This window comes from Chelmon rostratus, chromosome 22 (genome assembly GCF_017976325.1).
Source record: "Chelmon rostratus isolate fCheRos1 chromosome 22, fCheRos1.pri, whole genome shotgun sequence".
Classification (NCBI taxonomy): Eukaryota; Metazoa; Chordata; class Actinopteri; order Chaetodontiformes; family Chaetodontidae; genus Chelmon; species Chelmon rostratus.
This window is the reverse complement of record NC_055679.1, coordinates 20,357,539-20,379,600: the sequence shown is the minus strand read 5'-3', so window position 1 is coordinate 20,379,600 and position 22,062 is coordinate 20,357,539. Positions and strand designations below refer to the sequence as shown.

Here is a 22,062-nt window from a genome sequence, read left to right as displayed (position 1 = left end):
ACTGGATTTTCCTTTTAGTTTAAATAAACTTGTAGTTTAATCTTGATGTTAAGTTAAAGGAGGAAATTCTTTTGTGAGCTGAACCCAATAATGGTTGAATAATAAACATTTTTTGATCCACTGAAGCTCTTCTGGTTGAATCAGTCAGTAAATACAGTCTTCAGATTAGAGTTAAACCATTCACAATAACTGAGTTAAACTATCAAAGCATTAACCCTTTCACATGATTAACCCTGGCGGTTACTCTTGTGTTAAACAGCTTGACTTTAAAATAGATCATTTGTTAGCATTTAACTAACATTCGTTTAAATGAAAATGAAACAGCCTTCTTGTAATTACTTACACATTTTAAACTCAACACAGAGCCACAGAGGAGCAGATAATCAATTAGCATTCATATAATCCACTCAGAAATGAATAATGAATCCAGTTAGAACATGTCATGTCAAGTCAAGTCAGTTTTATTTATATGGCCAGGATTACATATTTGCCTCAGGGGGTTTATCAGCGCAGTATCCAACATCTTCTGTCCTCAGACCCTTGAGTCAGATAACACAGACTTTAAAGTTATACAAAGATAATCTTTTTCTATTTCATATATTACTTTTAGAATATATATAGCATTTTAATTAAATTTCCTTGTTCATAACCATTACTTATAGACAAGAAACTCATAAGTGAGCCACAATCCAAGATCCAGGCCCCCTGTGGCCCCCCTTGGTTGTGCCCCTGGCCATACTTAACTACTGAACACACTAAGTTTTGCAGCGGCCAACAGCTTCCCTTGGTGAGGCGTCTGGTCTCTGATGGTAGTCATAGTGATGATGCTGATGATGTTACTCGCAGTCAGTCGGCAGTAAGCAGAGCTGAGCCTTTTCAGTTGTCGAGCACAGAAGCCAGATGTTACTGCACAGCAGGAACGTGCACAGTGCGACAGCTTTCCAGTGGCCACAGCCTTTATTTCACTTCACATGATGTCACCTGTGACAGCAGAGAGCTGAGGAGCTGCTGGAGCTCCAGGTTCAGCTCTGAGAGGTCCATGTCCACCATGAAGGTCACATCACAGACTCTTACAGTTTCCAAGTCAGGTTTTCCTTCATCTCTATGAATTCTTCCAGACAAACTGACATGGGAACAGTTTGACTTTGTCTGATGCCCAAAGCTGCGCAGCAGCAATGAGGCTCTGCTTCACAAATCCTCCTTCTGAAGGAGGTTTCAGCTTCTTGTTAGCTCGCTCTGCAGTAAACTTCACTGAAGAGCACATACTTCATCCAGGAACATGTCTCCCTTCAGCTCATCCAGCTCAGCAGAATGTGTTTTTCATTAGTTCACTTACAAACACTGGCTTGCCATGCTCGTTGCATTCAGGGGAACAACTGGACCAGATGTGGAAGGTGAAGTTCTGGTGGTAATAAACTTGGAGGGGCTCCAGTTTTGTTTAAAGTATTTCTGATCAGTTTTAAACAGCTTGTCTCTATTTGTCATGAAATAAATTTTGGGAACAGGTGATGAAAAAGAACTAATTTAATCCAGTAAATAATCTGTAACCTTAACGGAACAGTTCCCATAATGCACTTGAGCCCAGTTTAGAACAGCATCTGATGTTTTGAAGAAGAAACGAGCACATGCTGTTTCTAACGTTACATTAAGGAGCAGAATGTGCCATTGATTACATAAAACCAGATTTTACACATGATAATCTCTGTAAGAACAAACCTGTTTCTGTTTGTAATCTGAGCAGCATTTGAACAGGCTGTGGTTGGTGCAGGTAAACAGTCTGTGTGGAGTCTAAATGCTGTGAGAACACACCAGCCACTGTGTGGCAACACGAAGGCTAAATCATCTTCAGACTGTGGCCGATGGGTTAAAATTTAGTACATGATGAACTGAATGAAGTATAAACTGCAGTATCTAACTGTAAATTGAAGTACAAACTGCAGTGTGTAATTCTATAATGAAGTACAAACTGCAGTATCCTATTGTATAATGAAGTACAAACTGCAGTATCCTATTGTATAATGAAGTACAAACTGCAGTATCCTATTGTATAATGAAGTACAAACTGCAGTATCAAGTACAAACTGCGGCGTTTAACTGTGTAGTGAAGTACAAATTGCAGTTCTTAACTTTAAAATGAAGTACAGGCCACAGTGATGGTGTAGTCGGGTCCTGCGTTGAGAGCAGCATGTGGTCTGTAGATATAAGAACCTTTATTTTTCAATCTGTGTGACTTCTAATCCGGATGTTTAAGATTTACCTGAGCAGGTCATCCTCCTCAATCCTCCAAATCCTCAAAACATCGTCACAAAATCAGATTAGACACAAAAAGACTCACACAACTCCCACTAAACTGGTCTGAACTGGTCTGAAATGACGAAGGGTTAATCTGAGGATGAACGAGGATAAAGATGTAAATCTCTGCCTCTTTCTTAAAAACCCTCCACTTGTCCTTCGCTTCATCACTTTATCTTCACAGTTTGGAGGTAGTGGAAGCCTGCACATATAAAGGTGCTCTTATTTAAAAATCCAGTTCCTCACTTCATCATCAGATCTTCAGAGGACAGAAGCTGAGGGAATAAATCAAATCAACAAATACAAAGGTACGTTTAGGAACATCATGTTAATATCATTTCATTCGTATTTTTGTGGTATAAATGTAGAATTTATCTATCGATGTTCGATGTGAGTTACTTTTCAGGCTAACTTTCCTTCACGTTGTTGTTTGATGTTGTCGGTCTGATCGATGAGGAGACGGTGATGATGCTTTAAAGCAGCTGCATGAAGTTGTGATATAAAAGTTCTAATAATTTAGCCTTAATAATAATTTATCTTCATAGCTGGGGCTGTATCATAACCAGGCTGTGAGTGTTATGAAGCATGGGTATGATACGACCTCAGTTTGGAGGTGATTCACTGCGGCCTGAAACACAACTGACCCCAACACAGCAAACTAAAATACTCACTTTTATGACTGCTGATTGCGATGGTTTTTCAAATTAAAAGCCCCCATGCTCTCTTTTCTTTGAGGATATAAATCACTTTTTGTGTCTTTTTGATATTATATATATTATATTTACATGCAACTCTGATTTGATTTCAGTTGTTTTTCTGAGTATTGTGTCATGTCTTCATTTACTTTTTCTTTTTTTATTTGCTTGTTCTGTTTCAGGCAGAGTTACGGACACCTCAGGGTTTCCAGGTGGACCAGAATGCAGCTGTCATATCAGAGAGGCAGCGCCAGAAGATGAGAAGTGTTTGTCTGTTTACCAATGCTAAACAAACCACAAGAAACATAGAAACTGTACAGACAAAGAACGTCTTTTGATCCAAACTTTGTTTCTAATTTGATTTTATATAAAATATTGACAAGCTTCTATTTTAATGTGGTCATCATTAGAAACTGTGTTATGACACTGATTGTTTGCTGTCCATATGTTTGTCCTCTACCCTGTAGTTTCAGATTTTAGTCAGTATCCTTCCAGCCTGAAATATTCTGCCACACCTCTTTCACACATTTGAAGTGTTCATTTCATTCATTTAATGCAGCCGCTCATTAAAATCTGACAGAAAACTGTTGAGTCATTTACAGTTAAATCCAAAACACCACACAGCCAGCTGCATCAATAAAAACACTGAAGTGGGATACAGTGAGTTTGTTGTAGTTCCTACATAAACACAAATTAGACTCAGATTATGAATACTGCTCAGTCATTTCCATCTTTGTCATAAACATGATCTGATTAAATTTAAGACATTTCAAGGGAAGTTGTATATAAATTTGTCGATAAACTGATAAAAACTCAATTTTTTTAAGAAATACTGTTCTGTATATTCTTCCACAAACATTAACTAAATTTAAGATGTTTTACAGGAATTATGTGTTTCTGTTCATAAACTAGGCCAGCTACAATTTAAAGATATTTCTAATGGAGTTCTGTCACATTCTATGAACACGGTCAGATTAAATTTAACATATTTTAAACGAAATTCCGTCTATTTGTCCAAAAACCGTTGGATAAACTGTAAAATTTTGAACGCAGTTCTGTGGGAAGCCGTCCCATTATGACGGAGCGGAACTATGTTCCTGCCTGTGTTTCTTGCCGGGAGAGGATCGTGGTGGCACGCGGGAATCCTGTACGAGATGGCGGTCGACACACAGACAGTTTAGGAGTCTTTCAGATCCGCCGTGTTGGTTAACTTTCTGCCTTATCGTATTCCTGCCTCTGACCCGAGCTATGGAGGGGGGGAAACCGAGCCTGGCCCTGGTCTACCAGGCGGTCCAGGCCCTGTACCATGACCCGGACCCAGCAGGGAAGGAGCGAGCCTCGGTGTGGCTCGGGGAGCTCCAGAGATCGGTAAGAAAATGGGAGAGGCAGGGAGACTGGAGCTGGGGACCGGTGGTGTGGGGGTGTGAGGGGTCTGATGTGTTTTAATGTGGTCTGTCTGGACTAGGCTGTAACATTTTACTGGTTTAATAAAGGGCAGATGGACTGAACTGCGCAGTCTCGGAAGGACTGCAGGTTACCGATAGCATCATAGCTAAGCTAAGCTAGCTAGTTAAATGAATGGATGAAAACACAAACTGTTAGCTGTATCTTTAGATTCGTTAACTGAATGTGGTCAGTCAGGAAATGAAATACAAACGCTCTGTTTTTAAACGGTTATTTTTCCGTTTAAAGTACAAAATGTTCTGATGGTTGACGGAGATTCAGTGTTTTAGTCTCAGAGGATTTCAGCAGGCCCGGTTTGCTGCACACTGCTAGCTCTGTTAGCATGGGTAAGATAACTGGTACAGTAAAGCTGAGTCTCTGACTTCATGTAACTCGTCAAACATTTAAAGATCGTGACTGCTGACTCGTGTCTTTCACGTTAACGGGCAGGATAGCCCTGAACTAAATCTATGTTGACAAATGATGCATTTTCCCAAAGTTATAGACTATCAAAGAGAGTCCATTTCACTGAGATAGGGTCAGTTTGAACGATAAGTGGCTCAGACAGGTACAGCATTGTGTTGGGAATGAAGAATAATTGTCAGACAGGTGTGTTGAGGTTGGTGCTGACATTACTTCGTGTTTTTGGAAGTGAGTCAAACTTAACGGAGCAGTTTATTTCCGGCCTTGGTTCAAACTCAGACCAGGGCTGGCGTTCAGGTTTCTGTTCAGAGGTTTTATCTCCAGACTCGATTAATCAGGTCTGTTGACTGAATGAAGGCTCACACGGTTGACTGCTGACGTATTTGCTGCTGTGGTTGCTGGTGTTATCAGTGTCAGTTTAATGGATCTGAATCAACAGATTTTCGTCCCAGTGTGACTCTATACTCTGACGCTGTGACTGGAGATTACAGATCTGTCTCCTGACTGTGTGACAGACTGTTTGTACCTGCACAGGTAACCGTCAGCACGCTGCTGGAGCTGAGCTTTGACCCACACGTGCAGCAGCTTTAGTTCCTTTTTATAAAAACACTCATGGACTCTTCTGGTTTGTTGTGATCTGGTTCCTGGATTTGGTTGAGTTTGGGTGGATTTTTTTCTTCTTGTTTTTAATGAGACCAGTGCTGCTAACAGATCATTTGTTGATCAGTGTGATGTGGATCTCTGCAGACCAGTATCATGAATTAGCGTGCATATTTCTGACACTGAACAGAGTCGGTGAGAGCAGGAGCTGAGCCTGACCTGAGCGCGATGCGTGAATGTCAGCTGTCATACGGTTGTTATCACAGTTTGCATGTTTACTCCGCTCATACATGTGTGGGAACTTTGTCAATGACCATAAAGGCATTGTAGACACACACACACACACACACACAGTGTCACCAGCAGTAAATAATACAATTTGACTCCTGTCATTGACAGTTTGTGAGCAAACCCAGCCCAAACATCGTGTTCTGTGTGGACTCGGCTCGGTGTCCACCCTCTGTGCTGAATCCGGTCCTGAAAGTCCAGATCTCTGCTGTGATCTGGCTCTGCTCGTTTAGATCCTGTTGGTCAGGTCTGCTGTGTTGAAGAAATACCGACGTTACTTTTGGAGGTTTGTTGATCTTCAGGGCAGAAACAGAGCAGAAACAACAGGTTCTGCTCTAGAGACTGAGCTTCATATTTGGGAACATTGGTGGTGTGATGGGGTCCAGGTCTGAGGTAACCCTATTCTGCTCTCAGATAACAACATGAGACCACAGAAGTCCTTTAACGTGTCCCGTCCCACAGATCAGTGTCCCTCGGACTGGGACAGGAACCCTACATGGCTCATAAAACTAATCTGAGAGGTTTGACTGAAAGAAGAAAAACAGATTTCAGCTGAATGTTTGTTTCATTTTATAAACTCAAAAAACAAGAGATGAAGTCAAACAAGTCTGACTGAAAGCTGTCTGATAAATGACTGTTTATTAAGGATTGAAAGATGCTGCAGACGTTTCCTGTCCAGTCTCATTAAGTCTAAGTCCTCTGACACCTTTTCTCACAGCCGACACTGAGCTTTGAGTAACTGAGGAGAAAAAATAAAACATATGGATAAGTTTGTTCAGTGGACGGTGAAAACTAACCAGAGTTTTGAAAAAAGTTTGACTGGACAGCAGAAAACATATCAGCATCAGAAACAGCCGACCAGTCAGCAGGCTGAGTGACTTCTGATTTCATTTAGTTTGACATTTGAAGAAGCTCTGGGACTCTGTGGCATCCATCAGTGAGGCAGGCAGGATGATTTTCCTTTATTTCCCTGCTTCATGTGGGCACATAACTGTTTCCATGCAGTGGACATCAATGAAAAGTAGCTCAGCTCGATGTCGCTGCTGAAATATCACAGAACGGTTCATACTTTTGTCTCTGATTATTCGTCTTCATTCACTGCGAGCTGCTCAGGTGTCGACAGGTGTGATGACATCATTACCCGCCCTGTTTCACAGATGTATGCGTGGGAGATCTCGGACCAGCTGCTGCAGCTCAAACAGGATGTGGAGTCCTGTTACTTTGCTGCTCAGACGATGAAGATGAAGATCCAAACATCATTCTACGAGCTTCCACCTGAGACCCACAATGCACTGCGAGACTCACTGCTGACCCACATCCAGAACCTCAAAGACCTGTCACCCATCATCGTCACACAGGTAACATGTCCTGAGTACCTGCTCTGCTACAGGAAGTGTGTATGAATACTTCAGCAGAGTCACAGATAAATCCTTCAATGCAGCAGAATCCCAACAACCTTACACACAGACAAAACAGGACAGAACGCACGCACGCACGCACGCACGCACGCACGCACGCAGTGAACACACACGCACACAGACACACACACGCACACAGTGAACACACACACACAAACACAAACACGTTTGGCTGCTCTGCTCTCTACTTTTAGTGTTTTGTTTTCTTACAGTCAACATGATGCACGTGAACGTGACATCAAGCGTGCGTGTGGTGTTCAGGGACCACGGGAAGGATGTGTTAGTCTTTTGTCTTCTTTATTGCTGTGTAAAGAATTGAATTAGTATTTCTGAGTTAGCGAGCCGTACACAGTCGGGGCTGTAGTTTCCCCACCCCTGCTTTACATTAACGTGGAATTAAAGGTGCACAAACATGAAATGAATGGCACATAAACGTTTAATCTTGTCGTACTAAGGTCCCGTTAACGTTGCATTAATGTCATGTTGAAGTTTGCTTCCTGCAGTGTCAACAGTCTCTGTGTCTGTGTTGTGACATCAGCTTCATGTTGCTCAGCCTGAAGAGTGTCGACACCTCAACATGACAACATGCTGACATGCAGTCAGTTATCTGCTGCTCTCATTGTTTCATCTTTACCTTAAAGTAATCACCATCTGCTCATTTCACTTCATTTAGTGTCACAGACAGAAGGATGTAAACTTTAAATCATGATATAAAAATGTTCTTTTCAAGAGGATGAAAGTTGTGGAAAATATTTTCTAACATGTTTGACACACTCATTGCTTCAGCTGCCCTCTTTTAAGGGAAATCAGACCTTTAACGAGCCCAGGAGAACTTTTCTTTAGATTTTCTTTCTTGAGTTGTTTCATTAAAGATTGTGTTGGCTCATTAAGTTTTATATCGGCTCTTTAAGGTTCAGTACAATTCAGGAAAAATTGTGTTGGGTTGTTGAGGGTTATTTAGGTTTATTAATGTTTAAATATTGGTTCATTAATGTTTATATCAGTTCATTGAAATATGTATCAGGTTTATCAAAGTTTCATTGGGTTCTTCAAGATTATTGTCATTTCATTAAAGTCTTCATTCAGTTAGGGGTTAGGGGTTAGAGGTTGGGGTTTAGGGGTTGGGGGTTGGGGGTTAGGGGTTAGAGGTTGGGGGTTAGGGGTTGGAGGTTAGGGTTTAGGGGTTGGGGGTTAGGGGTTAGGGGTTAGCTTTAGGGGTTGGGGGTTGGGGTTTAGGGGTTAGCGTTAGGTTCATTGAAATTTCTATTTATTTTATTTAGGTTTATATTCCTTCATTAAAGATCAGAAGAGCAACGCAGGAAGAGTAAGAAACCCGCTGTGCTGCAACAACGACCGAGTCTGTAGTGTATTGAGAAAGTGGATCACATGATTGGCCCGTTCCCAGCGGAAACACTGCTGCTGCTGTTTCACTGTGACGGTTTAAATAAAAAACTGAAACACGAGGGGCTACAGGTGTTTGAAGAGAGGCTCCTGGTTATAACATGGACAGTCTTCAAAAATGGTGGCAAAATGTGTCTGAATGGTCGCAGCCTGGAGCGCTTTGTTCAACATAATTTATCTAGTGTTCATTAATGGAAGGCTTCATTATTTTGTAATTATTTAAAGGCTTGATCTGACCTGTAAGAACTTTCTTCACCATGTTGGCTTTGTTTTAATGCTCTGTTGTCTCTTTTCTGTCTTAGCTGGCTTTAGCCATCGCAGATCTCGCTCTTCAGATGGCCTCGTGGAAAGGATGTGTTCACACGCTCATAGAAAAGTAGGAATTCACACAACCAAACCTTTTCACACTCAGGATGTGTTGACTGTAGACAGGAACTACACATGTGGCACAGTATGTTTGGCTCTAAAAGCTCTTGAACATTGAAATTGACGTAGACAGACAGAATGGCAGAGGTGTGTTAAACACACAGTGAGGTTTGATAAACCACCTACAGGACACTTTAGTACATTTCCAGTTATGGTGCCTGTGAAAACTCAGTTTCTGTATGTGAAACCAGAGATTTATCTTTTCTGAAGTCTTCCCCTCTGACATTCTGATTCACCTGTACACGCCTTCTTCCAGGTACAACAATGACATCAGCTCGATGCCCTTCCTCATAGAGATTCTCACTGTGCTGCCGGAGGAAGTTCACAGTCGATCTCTACGGATTGGAGCCAATCGTAGGACAGAAATCATAGAGGATCTGGCTTATTATTCCAGCACTGTCGTCACACTGTTGGTGAGAGATATTTAATGTCTGTTTTCTGACCGATGTTCTTATCAGCCTCCTAATATATGAGCCCGATTCCCCAAAAGTTCAGACTGTGTAAAACATGAATACAGAACGCAATTTTTCCAACAGTTTCCTGAAGTGTTCCTGAGTCCAGGTGTTAATCTCTTTATCCAATCACGTCGCTCCATCCTCGCTGTGAACCACTGAGCCTTTCAATCATGATGCTCTCACCTGTTACCAATCAGCCTGTTCACCTGTGGAATGATCCAAACAGGTGTTTCTGGAGCGTTCCACATCTTTCCAGTCTTTAGCTGCTCCTGTCTCAACGTGTTTGAAGCGTGTGAAGCAGATATTTACAGAAATATATTTTCTTAGTGCTGTTTTCAGTTGAATATATGTCATGAGCTAATTATCACAATGTGTTGTATGATGCTTTACAGAGCAGCCCACCACCTTTGGATCAGGGTTGTATGAATCTATAAACCTGCTGATTTCACTGTTGTCACTCTGCAGGCGTCACTCTCTTTACCCTCTGTTGTCCTTCTTGCTTCATTCTCCTTGCTTCCTGTTGTGATCCTCAGTCTGGACTCGTGACTTTCAGCATTTGTGTTGGGTTGTTCTAGTTTCGGGTCTGTCTGTGGCTCCTTTATTATTAGAAACTGCGTCTCAGTTTACTGCCCACAGCTCAAATATCAGTGACATGCAGACACAAAGTGAAAGGAGCTATTTTTTAGTTTGATGCAGCAAGACTTTGATCATTTTATCTTTTTCTGCCTATTTTAAGATAAGATAAACTTTATTAATCCCTAGCTGGGAAATTAGGGTGTTACAGGCAGCAGGCAAGAGAAATAAAAGGTTGAAATAGAAGTTGACCATACATAAGTCCATTTTATACAAAGGGCAATAAAAATATATTACCAATGAAAAATATTGAAGAATTAAGCATTTTGAGAATATTAAGCTCTGACTCAAGAGGTTGAGGCTTCAGTAGAATGGCAAAAAATATAATCACGATCATTTTTCCACATTGATTGTTAATAAAAATTATATTTAACGTCTAAATGCAAACATTTAGCTTTATGAACAGGCTTTGTCTGCTTTAACAAACATTTACCTTGCCTTGTAGCTTATTAGAATCACTGTGTGGTCACTGCATGGAGCCTTTTCCGGTGATGCTGAAGGTTTGTTGTGTCTCCCGCAGCGACTGACGGCACAGTTTGCAGATCGTATTAGCTTCATCATCTCTTTGGAGATATCTGAAGCATTCCACATAGCTGATGTCATGTGGCCTGTTTGTCACCACTTTCCTCAGCTTTGAAGGAAGTTTACTTTCAGAACTTTAGCATGAAAGTTGTTGTGTTAAACAAACAGGATGTGGATGAAGAGGTGCCCCAGCTGCTGTGGGCAGAGGGGCTGAGGACATCACATGCTCAGCAGGTGTATGATAAATCATACCCCCTCCCTTTTGTTGCACTTCTGGATGTCGTTGTCGACTGCAGGAAAATATAAAGTGTTTCGTTCCTTTCCTGCCGCTCTGCTCTGACGTTGCTGCTGTCCAGCGTCTGCGTGGAGGAGCTCAGGCCTGCAGTCACGCTGGGGAGGGAGGCAGGTGTCGCCTCATTGGCCCTCAGTTCAGCCGTTGTTTTTCCTCTTTTCCATGTTCACATCCAGTTACTTCAGCTCAAACAATGCTGTGCAGAAGAAATGGGCACGTACTTTGCTGCTGTGTGATAGGCTGATAGATGTCCATATCAAGTAAACATGTCCAACGTTTATCATCATTATCAACATTAATTATCAATCCTGTATCAAAAGCATTTCATCGCCCCGCCCGACCTTCTGAAAAATTCTTATTAATCATCTCCTTCTTCCACTTTCTGCCTGCAGTTGTTCTGCTGTCAGACAGTGAGTGTCTTTGTCTTGATAAAGGCTGGTTTATCGTGCAAACACCAGACAATGATGGAAGCGGTTCTCTCATGGTCTGATATGTTGGATTTACAGTATTGTAGAATGATTTCAATAAACCAACAAAACAAATGTAAGAGCTGAGCTCATGTCAGACTGAAACACAGTCATCATCCTGTTTCCTTTCCTCTTTTAGTTTCTCTATGCCATGTGCCATCACGCTGCTTGTGTTGTTTTATTTCAGACGACGTGTGTGGAGAAGACTGGGAATGATGAGAAGATGTTCATTAAGGTGTTTCGCTGTTTGGGCAGCTGGTTCAACCTGGGAGTCCTCGACAGCAACTTCATGGCCAGTAACCAGCTGCTCATAGTCCTCTTCCAAGTCCTGGTGAGATTCACACTCACACTCTTTGACAGCTTTGCAGGGACTCAGGCTTTCTGTTTGCTTACAGATGAGAGCTATCAGTAGTTACAGGATGCTGATGTTCCCCATCATGTTCTTCTGCCTCTTCAGCAGAGGGATGAAACCTCAACCAACCTCCACGAGGCGGCATCGGACTGCGTCTGCTCGGCTCTCTACGCCATAGAAAACGTCGACACCAATATGCCGTTAGCTCTGCAGCTCTTCCAGGGTGTTCTGACGCTGGAGACGGCCTATCACATGGCTGTGGCCCGAGAAGACCTCGACAAGTGAGGACGCACAGGAAACCCATCGTGATGTCATTCCCTGCGTGGTGCGGGTGCCATCAGTTACATCTGTGTTTCTCTTTTGTCCTCAGAGTGCTGAACTACTGCAGGATCTTCACCGAACTGTGTGAGACGTTTTTAGAGACGACCGTCAGGAGTCCAGGCCAGGGGATGGGAGACCTGAGGACACTGGAGCTGCTGCTGATCTGTGCAGGACACCCTCAGTACGAGGTATGGCCTGCGGTGAAAGTAACCACAGAACATGCTGCACTGCAGGTTCTTCTGGTCTCTGTGATCCAGGTTGTGGAGAAGTCCTTGAACCTCCTGCTTATACTTCTGCTCTCTGTGTTTCTGTCTCTGTTGACCCTGTGATCTGTAACGTACTCTGATCTGATCTTAAACAGCATGTAATCCTGGTGTTTGTGTCCTGCTCTGCGTTCTTCTTAAGGTTGTGGAGATCTCCTTTAACTTCTGGTACCGTCTGGGAGAACATCTGTATAAAATCAATGATGCAGCTCTTCACACCATCTTCAGGCCGTATATCCAGAGGCTTCTGCACTGTTTGGCCAGACACTGTCAGCTCGATCCAGACCACGTGAGTTCTCTGAGTCCGTCTCTACAGACCACCTCTAGTTGATGAACTTTGTTAGTCAGTCAGGTATCAGCCACACACTTCGATCTTAAGGAAACTGTTAGTCGTTAAAAAGCACATCATCAACCTGACCTTCAGTATAAAGTTGTTTTTCCTCGACAGGAGGGAATCCCAGAAGAAACAGATGATTTTGGGGAGTTCAGGATGAGGGTCTCTGACCTCGTTAAAGACGTAATTTTCCTTGTTGGATCCATGGAGTGTTTCTCTCAGGTAACTTCAGTTTTTTTTTCTTAACTTTATTGCCTTAATGCAAAAATCAGGCAATTAACATCATGAAAACAAAATTCATCTTGAGATTGGGCTTCATTTGTCATATAAAAATAACAATACAAGAAGAGCACACATTTACTTATTTCAGTACATATCTACAGTATTACAAAAATGGTACAAAAAAAATAAATGACAAAAAACTAAATATTGGTATGGGTGTCCTAACCAAGATAGTCAATGACTGGTGCCCAGGCATTTTTAACTGACTGAGCAGTCATAGACTCCATCATGTAGACATGCCTTACTGTTTGTAACCATGTGAAATCATGGGAGAGCTTGCTTTCATCCAATCCAATCATCAACAAAATATGCATTATGTAACATCGTTCGATAGTGAAAAGGTGGTGAGGGAATACATCCAATAAAAATATAAGTGGGTCCAGGGGGAAGTCCATTTCCAAAATCTTCTTCAGTTCTTCTTTGATGTTTTTCCAAAATGTCTGTATTTTTGGGCAGTTCCAAAAAATATAACTTCAGTTTTAATGCACAAATTGCCAACCACAAAAAGACGGGTTAGGGTTAGACAACATTCATATTGTTAATGAATTCAACCCAAAACTAAGAAGTTAATATTAATAAAAAGAAACGTTGTCTTTAGGCCTTAAAGTCTTTCAGTGTCAGTGTAACTACAGCTCAGAACATCAGCCTTTACTCCGCAGAGGACAGAAACAGGAGTCTAAAAGATGTTCTCTCTTTGTTCTGTTATATTCTGAACTATTCAATTAATGTATTTAGGTTTAATTAGCCTTTTATAATTGAATACTTTCACTTTCAAAATTAATGTTATTTTTATGAGCCCATGTGACTGTGGACAGACTTCTAATGATAACCAGATACTTCACGAGAAAATCTCCTTAAAACGTCGACTAAGGAGGCCCACAGTGGTCCCTTCACAGTTTACCTACCAATGAATAAATCCTCATGTGTCCAATAGATTAGATATTAGATCTGATAGATCCTCTGGGCCTCTGCCGCTGGTGAGTAACGTTAGATATGCACATTTTCTGAGTTAGAATATATTCTGTGGGGCAGTTGTGGTCTGCAGGCTGCCGGCTAACGATCCCGGAGTTACGGGCTGCCGTCCGGCAAACTGAGGTCTTTACTGTTTGAGACGACGTTCTGTTTGTTCTCAGCTTTGTTCTGCATGAAAATACCTTGTTTGTTCTCAGTTATATTCCACGTTAAAAGAAGGGAACCCTTCCTGGGAGGTGACGGAGGCCGTCCTCTTCATCATGGCTGCGATTGCAAAAAGCGTTGATCCGTGAGTATCTGAGTCAGTTTATCATCGAGCAGCCGCTTCCTGTGTTAAAGTTCTCTGTGACTGTCAGTCCTGTTCTTTCTGTAAAATCACTCTGACCTGATCATCTCCTTTGAAAATGATTCAGCTGTCTCGATTTGTTTTTATCTTTCAGAGAGAACAACCCGACGCTGTCAGAGGTGTTGCAGCAGGTGGTTTTACTTCCTGAAAGCGTCCACATGGCGGTTCGTTATACGAGCATCGAGCTGGTCGGAGAGATGAGTGAGGTCGTGGACAGAAACCCAAGATTTCTCGGTACGAGCAGCACAAAGAGGCCAACAACAGCAGAAAGAGACGGCAGGGACAATGGAGCGTAGAGCCAGAATATTTTCACACTCTGAATACTTTCAACGTGTACTTTTTAATCAGGAAAATAGATGCGAGAATATTTCCTTTCTTGACATTTTGTGAGTAAATTTTATTCATTTGACTTCATGCTCGTGCACATCTCCCAGCTGAAACCTGGGGGGCCCACATATTGCCCAACTCCAGCCTCCACTGCAGCCGTCTGCAGATCATTGCTGTATTAATGTAACACATCTGACACGTGTCCAGTAGCTGGCATGCTTTGAGGATAAGTATGGAAGGACGGACGTCTCAAACGTCACACCAGGATGAGTTTGTCAGAGGAGAAGGAAGTATGAGTAAACTGTCATTTTGCTGAAGGTTCTTTTATTTTGAAATATAAGCTGTCAGGACATTGTTGGAACTTGTTTCCTGCTGCTCCCCTCACCCCAATCGATTGGACACTTGTCCATACTGTCTTGACTCTTTGACATTGAACTTTTATTTTGTAATCCCTGACTGGCTGTTTCTCCTCCTCTGGTCAGACCCAGTGTTGAACTACTTGATGAAAGGTCTCAGAGAGAAACCTTTAGCGTCGGCGGCGGCGAAGGCAATCCACAACATCTGTTCAGTGTGCAGAGATCACATGGCTCAACACTTCCAGGGTCTGCTGGACATCGCCCGCTCCCTCGACTCCTTCGCCCTGTCGACGGAGGCTGCTGTAGGACTGCTCAAAGGTACGTTACCACACCTGTAGTGACATCGTCAGGTCAGTACAGCCTGCAGGCAGCACTGAGGAGACACCTGAGGGGCCCCTCTGAAACAGCAAAGGCTTCATGTATGAGCGTTTCATTCAGCTTGTTAGCAGCCCTGTCCTGAAAGAAAAAGAACAGCTGTCTCACTCTTCAGCTGTCTCTTCCTTCAGCTGCCTAATTTTTTAGCCGTCTCACTCTTCAGCCGTCTCACTCTTCAGAGCTCCGGGGCTGACAGCAGCCCCCCCAGTAGTTTATTTTCATTTCCTCGTGCAGGCACAGCTCTGGTCCTGGCTCGTCTTCCTTTGGAGAAGATCGCGGAGTGTCTGAGTGATCTCTGTGCTGTTCAGGTCATGGCTCTGAAAAAGGTCAGTCTGTGTTTTTCACTCTGAATGTTTAAATCAGAATTATCAGTGTTTGTAGAAACTCCGTCTGTAAAACCGGTTTGATTTTTCATTCAGCTTCTGGCTGAAGAATCTACAAACGGTAAATCAGCTGATCCCACAGTTTGGCTCGACAGACTGGCGGTTATCTTCAGGTGAGTGTACCTGTTGTTTTACCTGTAGTGAAATATTATTCAAATTTGATTTCGTTTACGAAGCAGCCGACAGTGAACGCTTTGTTTTTCCTGCAGACACACGAACCCCATTGTTGAGAACGGACAGACTCACCCCTGTCAGAAAGTCATCCAGGAGGTAAAAATACCTGAACTCACATGAACTCACCTCATTTCACCAGAGGTTTACCTGGAAGAGTAATTTGAATATTTACATATAAAACGTATTCATATTTTACTCATGAATAACCTTCATCATGTGCCATAGATTGTATCAGATATGCTATTAATAAGGTTTACCTGTGTCATGTGACTCACAGGTAGAGCTGAGTTAGAACCATATCTTACCTGTGTGATCTCACTTGTTGTATTTTCTATATCTTACCCATGTCACATGACTGGTCATGTGATCTGCCTGTAGATTAGATAATATATTTTATTAACGTATCTTACCTGATTCCACCTGTGCATCTAATTTGAAGTATATCTTACCTGTGTCATGTGACTCACTTGTAGATCTGGCCGGTGCTGTCAGAGACTCTGAACACTCATCAGGCTGATAACAGGATTGTGGAGCGATGCTGTCGGTGTCTCAGGTTTGCTGTACGATGTGTTGGGAAAGGCTCAGCCTCCCTCCTGCAGCCACTCGTCACTCAGGTGAGACACACCTGGACTGACACTCCTGACCTGTCATGCACACCTGGTCGGTGTAATATTTGTACATTCTTACCGCACTGTTAGTCTTCAGTGTGTTTGTGAGGATTAAAGGTTTGTTTTTATTGTTCCAACATAGTTAGTTAATGTTCCTGAAGTGTCAGGAGCAGGACTGAGGGGGGGCGATTGGATTTCACAATCAGTTATTGACTTATTGATCATTTACTCTGCTGGTTCTGGTGATAAAAACACAAAAACACATCCAGCAGCAACACCAACAAAACATTTAAAAGTGCAGTCTTTCATCTTCTGGTTATTTAGTTTAACACGGCTGTTCGTTGGATACTTGTTGTCATCAGATGGTGAGTGTGTACCAGGTGTATCCACACTCCTGCTTCCTGTACCTGGGCAGCATCCTGGTTGACGAGTACGGCATGGAGGAGGGCTGCAGGCAAGGACTGCTCGACATGTTACAGGTAAACACACACCTTCCCACCAGGTAAACACACACCTGTTCACAAGGCACACACATGTTAACCCCCCTCCTCCTTTATTCAGGCTCTATGTATGCCAACCTTCCAGCTGTTGGAGCAGCAGAATGGGCTTAGAAATCATCCTGACACTGTGGATGACCTGTTCAGACTGGCTACCAGGTAAGCCAGCAGGATCACCTGAACAGATTTATCTCCTGAGGTTTAATTCAGGACCGCCCCCTGATATCCACCTGATATCCACCTGATATCCACCTGATATCCACCGGCCTCTCTGTCTGTTCAGGTTTGTCCAGAGGAGTCCCGTGACTTTACTCAGCAGCAGCATCATCATTCACATCATCCAGTGCGCCATCGCCGCCACCTCACTGGACCACCGAGATGCCAACTGCAGTGTCATGAAGTTTGTCCGAGACCTGATTCACACCGGAGTCGCCAATGATGTGAGTCAACCACAAATAAACAGACTGAAACTGCACCGAAGGTTCAGATGGTTCAACCCAGAAGAGCTGAATGAAACATGTCACAGAACAGAATTTAAGAACCACGTGACGCTGCAGAGAACAAGCGTGCCTTGTCTCTCTACAGCAGGGACGCTGAGGGTGGAAGCTAGAAAACAAAACAAAAAAGTGTTTGCATTGCCGGGCATTTCATCTGAGTGAGGTCGGGGGCCGTCATTGTGAAGTGACTCTCTGCACATCCGACCGTCCAACCATTGGTTGGTGCAGCTGATAATTCCACAACAACAGCATCTTGAACCGGTTTATACAGGGGGGGCACGGTGACTGACTGAAATATGTGAAGGCACGTTGACGTGGGGCTGAAGAGCTTTGACCACACGCTTCATTCATCTGCAAGGACACGAGGCCGATCAGTACAGTTGATAGGGTGGGCATCAGGAACAGAGGTGCTGTATCTGCAGCTAAAGGATCACAGCAGCACCTCAGATTAAATAATTACTGAATCACTGTGTTTCAGACAGTTGGACTGTGTACTCTAAACAGAAGAGCTCAGGGAAAGCCACACAGTAGAATGTAGGTGAATGTATTCAAGACATCTTGGACGTCTACAGCATGAAAAGGGAATCTGTGATTTCCAGTAGAAAGACAATGAGCTAATAAAAACCAAAGTTTAAAAAAAAAGAAAGACAATGGTATCAGTTGTGTTAATGCAGAGCAGTGACATCTTGAAACAGTGAATTAAACACGTACGGCACACATCATCACCGTGTTTGTGCGTACAGGGCTCAGCTCAGCGCTGCTAAAATCTAACAAATCTGCCACTGACCGACCCCCCAAGAAAAAAAACTTTTGGAACAAAAGAGGGGCCGGCTGATTATAGAATAAAAAATGCGTCATGACCTGCCGGGAGTTGCAGCAGCAAGCAGCCGTGTCTGCTGTCAACTGTCTAGAATGGAGCTGAGCACAAGCGAATGGTCCCTCGTGGGAAAGGTGAGCGCGGTGTACCTGCTGCAGTACCTGTGAACGCCTCCTGGCAACCAAAGTGAGTTTTTAATAATAGTTAGAATGGTGGTTTCTGATTTTAAGATAATGTGATTTAATTAGTGTCATTAATTTAATCTATTAAACTAAAAGTAATTATTCATTTGTGTTTGACATTTGAGTGACAGCAAGGTTACATGAGGTAACTAACTCGACTAACTCGACACGCTGAGAGATGACAGCTGGTGCCCCCACACCTTTCCAGGTGAAACTCATGAAGAGACCTTTGACGGTTGTCTGCACTGAAGCGAGGGACAGATTCACCTGCTGCTACAGCATGATAACAACATTTATCCTCTCCCTCTGCATCACCAACATGCTAAACATGTCTGTCCTCTGTCTGCAGCACGAAGAGGACTTCGAGGTGCGGAAGCAGCTGATTGGTCAGGCCATGGAGCAGCACGGTCAGCAGCTCGTCACTCAGCTGATGCACTCGTGTTGTTTCTGCCTGCCACCGTACACGCTGCCGGATGTCGCAGAGGTGCTGTGGGAGGTCATGGTGTTCGACAGACCTGTGAGTATAAACGACACACCTGGTCAGGTGCGTCACCTGTCCTTCCTTCCTCAGGTACTGATGTTTAAATTCTGCTTTTTTGTCGTAGACGTTCTGTCGCTGGTTAGAAAACGCTCTGAAAGGTTTACCGAAGGAGACGTCAGGAGGTGCCGTGACTGTCACTCACAAACAGCTGACTGACTTCCACAAACAGGTCACCAGGTAAGATACCAGCATCACCTGCAACAGGAGATATATGAGCAACACGCGTGACGTGAGCAACCAGCAACTCACATGTGACACTGACGGATTGGTGTCCGTTTGGTGTCCCAAACCAAACTTTATTTCCTTCTTTTCATTTCTCTGAAAAGATTAACTGATAATGTTTGACCAGAAAATTGATTCCAAGTTACGTTCAGGTATTTAATCAGCCAGGTGTTAAAGCTTCTATTAAACAGGACTCGTATTTACTTCACATTATTATCAAACGTCAGACAAATATTTCACGTGCTGAATCTGAAACAGCCTTTGAGAACCTGTTGTTACCTTTCGACAGATGTTAATGAGTGTTCTGATTGGCCGACATGTCACGATAGATTGTTGCTTACGGATAATAAACTGAAGACACCTCCATATTAACAATGATTAAGTCTTGTCTCTCACCACATTACATTCATATTGTCTTCAATTATCATGTGAAACATTGAGAGGTTTTCTGGCACTGGTGGATATTCAACAGCAAGGATTATGGCAAAGAACGAAATCAGCGTTTTGGGAACCATAACTTTTAATGATAGAGCAGAATTTTCCCCCCGGTTTAATCACTGAATGAACCATGAATGTCTGAAGTTTCTGCTTCACACAGGCTGTAATAAAGAAAATTAACTCAGGGAAAACGGCTGAAGGCAGTTTAGAGTAAGAAGATCAATAAAAAGCTCCAGTAATGATTCAGCAGTGAGTCACCTTAAAAATTTGGATCTCTGAGGCGTTCAGGAACGGGAGAAGCAGACAGTGAGGCGTTCAGGGACGTGAGATGTTCAGGGACACGTCGAACAGGATGGGATGTGTTTGTCGGTCACATCAGCAGCCTGAGGCGTCTGACGGGTTTTTGTTGAGACTCGTCAATCTAAATGTGGAACGTGTGAAACTGGACTGCTCACAGCGAGTTCAAACTTGTCCTGGAATCACAGGACACCTGAACTCACCTCAACACAGTAAACTATCGCAGGGGAAAAGTTGTACTTTAAATCTGACAGCTTTATAGTAAAAACAACTGTTGCTGATACAATAGTCCTGATTCAACCTGGACAGATAGAAAAGATCTTGCTGAAGTTGTTTTTACTGCGGAAAACAAACCGGTTTAATGTTTGAGCTGCTGCTTTTTAAAAAAGTAAAGTAAAAAAGACAAATGTGACAGAACTGAAGAGTGAACACCACAGAGAGGACTTTCTGTAACCATAGTAACAACTTGTTTTTATCCATTTTTGTGTTTCTTCTTCTCATTAGTGCCGAGGAGTGTAAACAGGTGTGTTGGGCCATCAGAGAGTTCACCAGACTGTTCCGATAGCTGCAACCTTCACACAACGCAACAGGTAACTATTCACACAACACCGGGTAACTATTCACACAACACCGGGTAACTATTCACACAACACAACAGGTAACTATTTACACAACACCAGGTAACTATTTACACAACACCGGGTAACTATTTACACAACACCGGGTAACTATTCACACAACACCAGGTAACTATTCACAAAAACAGCGAAGTATTGTCACACCTCCAGATAACTGTTCGCTCAGGTAAGTATTAATCCAGATTTCTTCATTCCCTGAACCAAAGATGACACGTGTGTGGAAACCTGTAGTTTGTTGTTTGACGTTGTGAATTTGAAGACTGACGAACGCTCATCACCAAAACAGCGTGTCTCTAATAAACTCAGTCTGTTGGATGTCCAGCTTTTCTTTCACATTATTTCATTTCTTCCAGGTGTGTGATGGTAACACTTAATCTGAAAATGATAAAATCTCTGAATCCTTTTTAATTTTATTCTTACTTTCAGCGATGATGGCCATAAGAGGCTGAAATCTGAAGACATCCATATGAAGTTAACACTGAGTACATTTTTTCTTCTTCAGGTTAAATCTTTTGTTGACCAACATTCAGAGGTGACGGCAAAAAGCTGCGACTGCAGACGGGGATCCAAAGGGACGAGATGAAGATGATGAAGATGGAGGGACTGAATGTGAAACAGGACAAATCACTCTGAAGGAAGGACAGAGTGAAGACTGAACTGACTGAGTCCTCACCCCGACCCCCGACCTCACCTGACCTCACCTGCAGCAGGTGTCAGGTGGGTGGGATCGGGTCCAGCAGGTGGGCAGGTCAGGAGTGGGAGGAGTTCACGAACTGAACTGATGCTGATTAGTCCTGTTGGATCTTCATCAGTAATCAATCGTAGGACGTGCCTGGTCAACAGTTTTTAACAGAAGATTTATTTTTGGGACTTTGGTCGTGATGTTTTTTGTCCATGCCATACAAAGAGCCAAAAGATTTCCCATGATGCTCTTGGCTGAGCGGCTCCCTGTGGAGGCTTAATGCTGGAGGATTTGGCGTCACCTTTGACCTTTTTATCTTTGGTTGAATTTTAGTTGTTTTTCCACAAAGTGAGACAGAGTGAACTCTGGATAATGAGACAGAGACTGACTGACACCATGACATCATCGGTGATGTAGCCTTGTTGTAAACAATAAAAAAACAACTGAAACAACAACAATGTCCAGTTTAGTTTTTAATGTCCTGTTTGACACCACCTGATCCGTAGTGTCTCATTGTAGACTTCACTGAAGCTGCTGATGTTCATCACAAGGTGGAAAAGTTAATCATTCGCACATTTATCCGCAGGTGTGAAAGTCAACCAAACATTTATCAAACCAAGCAGCCAGCCCTCATCACTGAAGTCTTATGTCATCTAAAACCAATCACCTTCGTTGTCCAGTTCACTTTTAAGTGAGGAACAGGTTCTTGCTGCCCCTCTGTGGTGGATGAAGAAAAACACACCAGCTGTAGTTCCCCCTGAACTGCCACAAATTACAGTCATGAATCCAATCAGATTTGGTGC

The 22,062-nt window shown here is 42.9% G+C and overlaps 1 protein-coding gene across 1 annotated transcript; it reads left to right on the top strand.

Moving 5' to 3' along the window:
* The first annotated feature begins 4,118 nt into the window (after positions 1–4,118).
* On the top strand, positions 4,119–21,701 carry tnpo3 (transportin 3). Its single transcript, XM_041964134.1, has 23 exons — positions 4,119–4,355; positions 6,899–7,099; positions 8,863–8,936; positions 9,243–9,399; positions 11,543–11,686; positions 11,813–11,988; positions 12,078–12,216; positions 12,434–12,580; positions 12,740–12,847; positions 14,077–14,168; positions 14,320–14,459; positions 15,035–15,226; positions 15,518–15,609; positions 15,703–15,779; positions 15,876–15,936; positions 16,314–16,454; positions 16,811–16,927; positions 17,010–17,104; positions 17,229–17,385; positions 18,791–18,958; positions 19,047–19,159; positions 20,444–20,529; positions 21,080–21,701. Exons 1-22 carry the CDS (start codon positions 4,236–4,238, stop codon positions 20,502–20,504), a joined length of 2,772 nt encoding a protein of 923 aa, XP_041820068.1. The 5' UTR covers positions 4,119–4,235; the 3' UTR covers positions 20,505–20,529; positions 21,080–21,701.
* Positions 21,702–22,062: the final 361 nt, after the last annotated feature.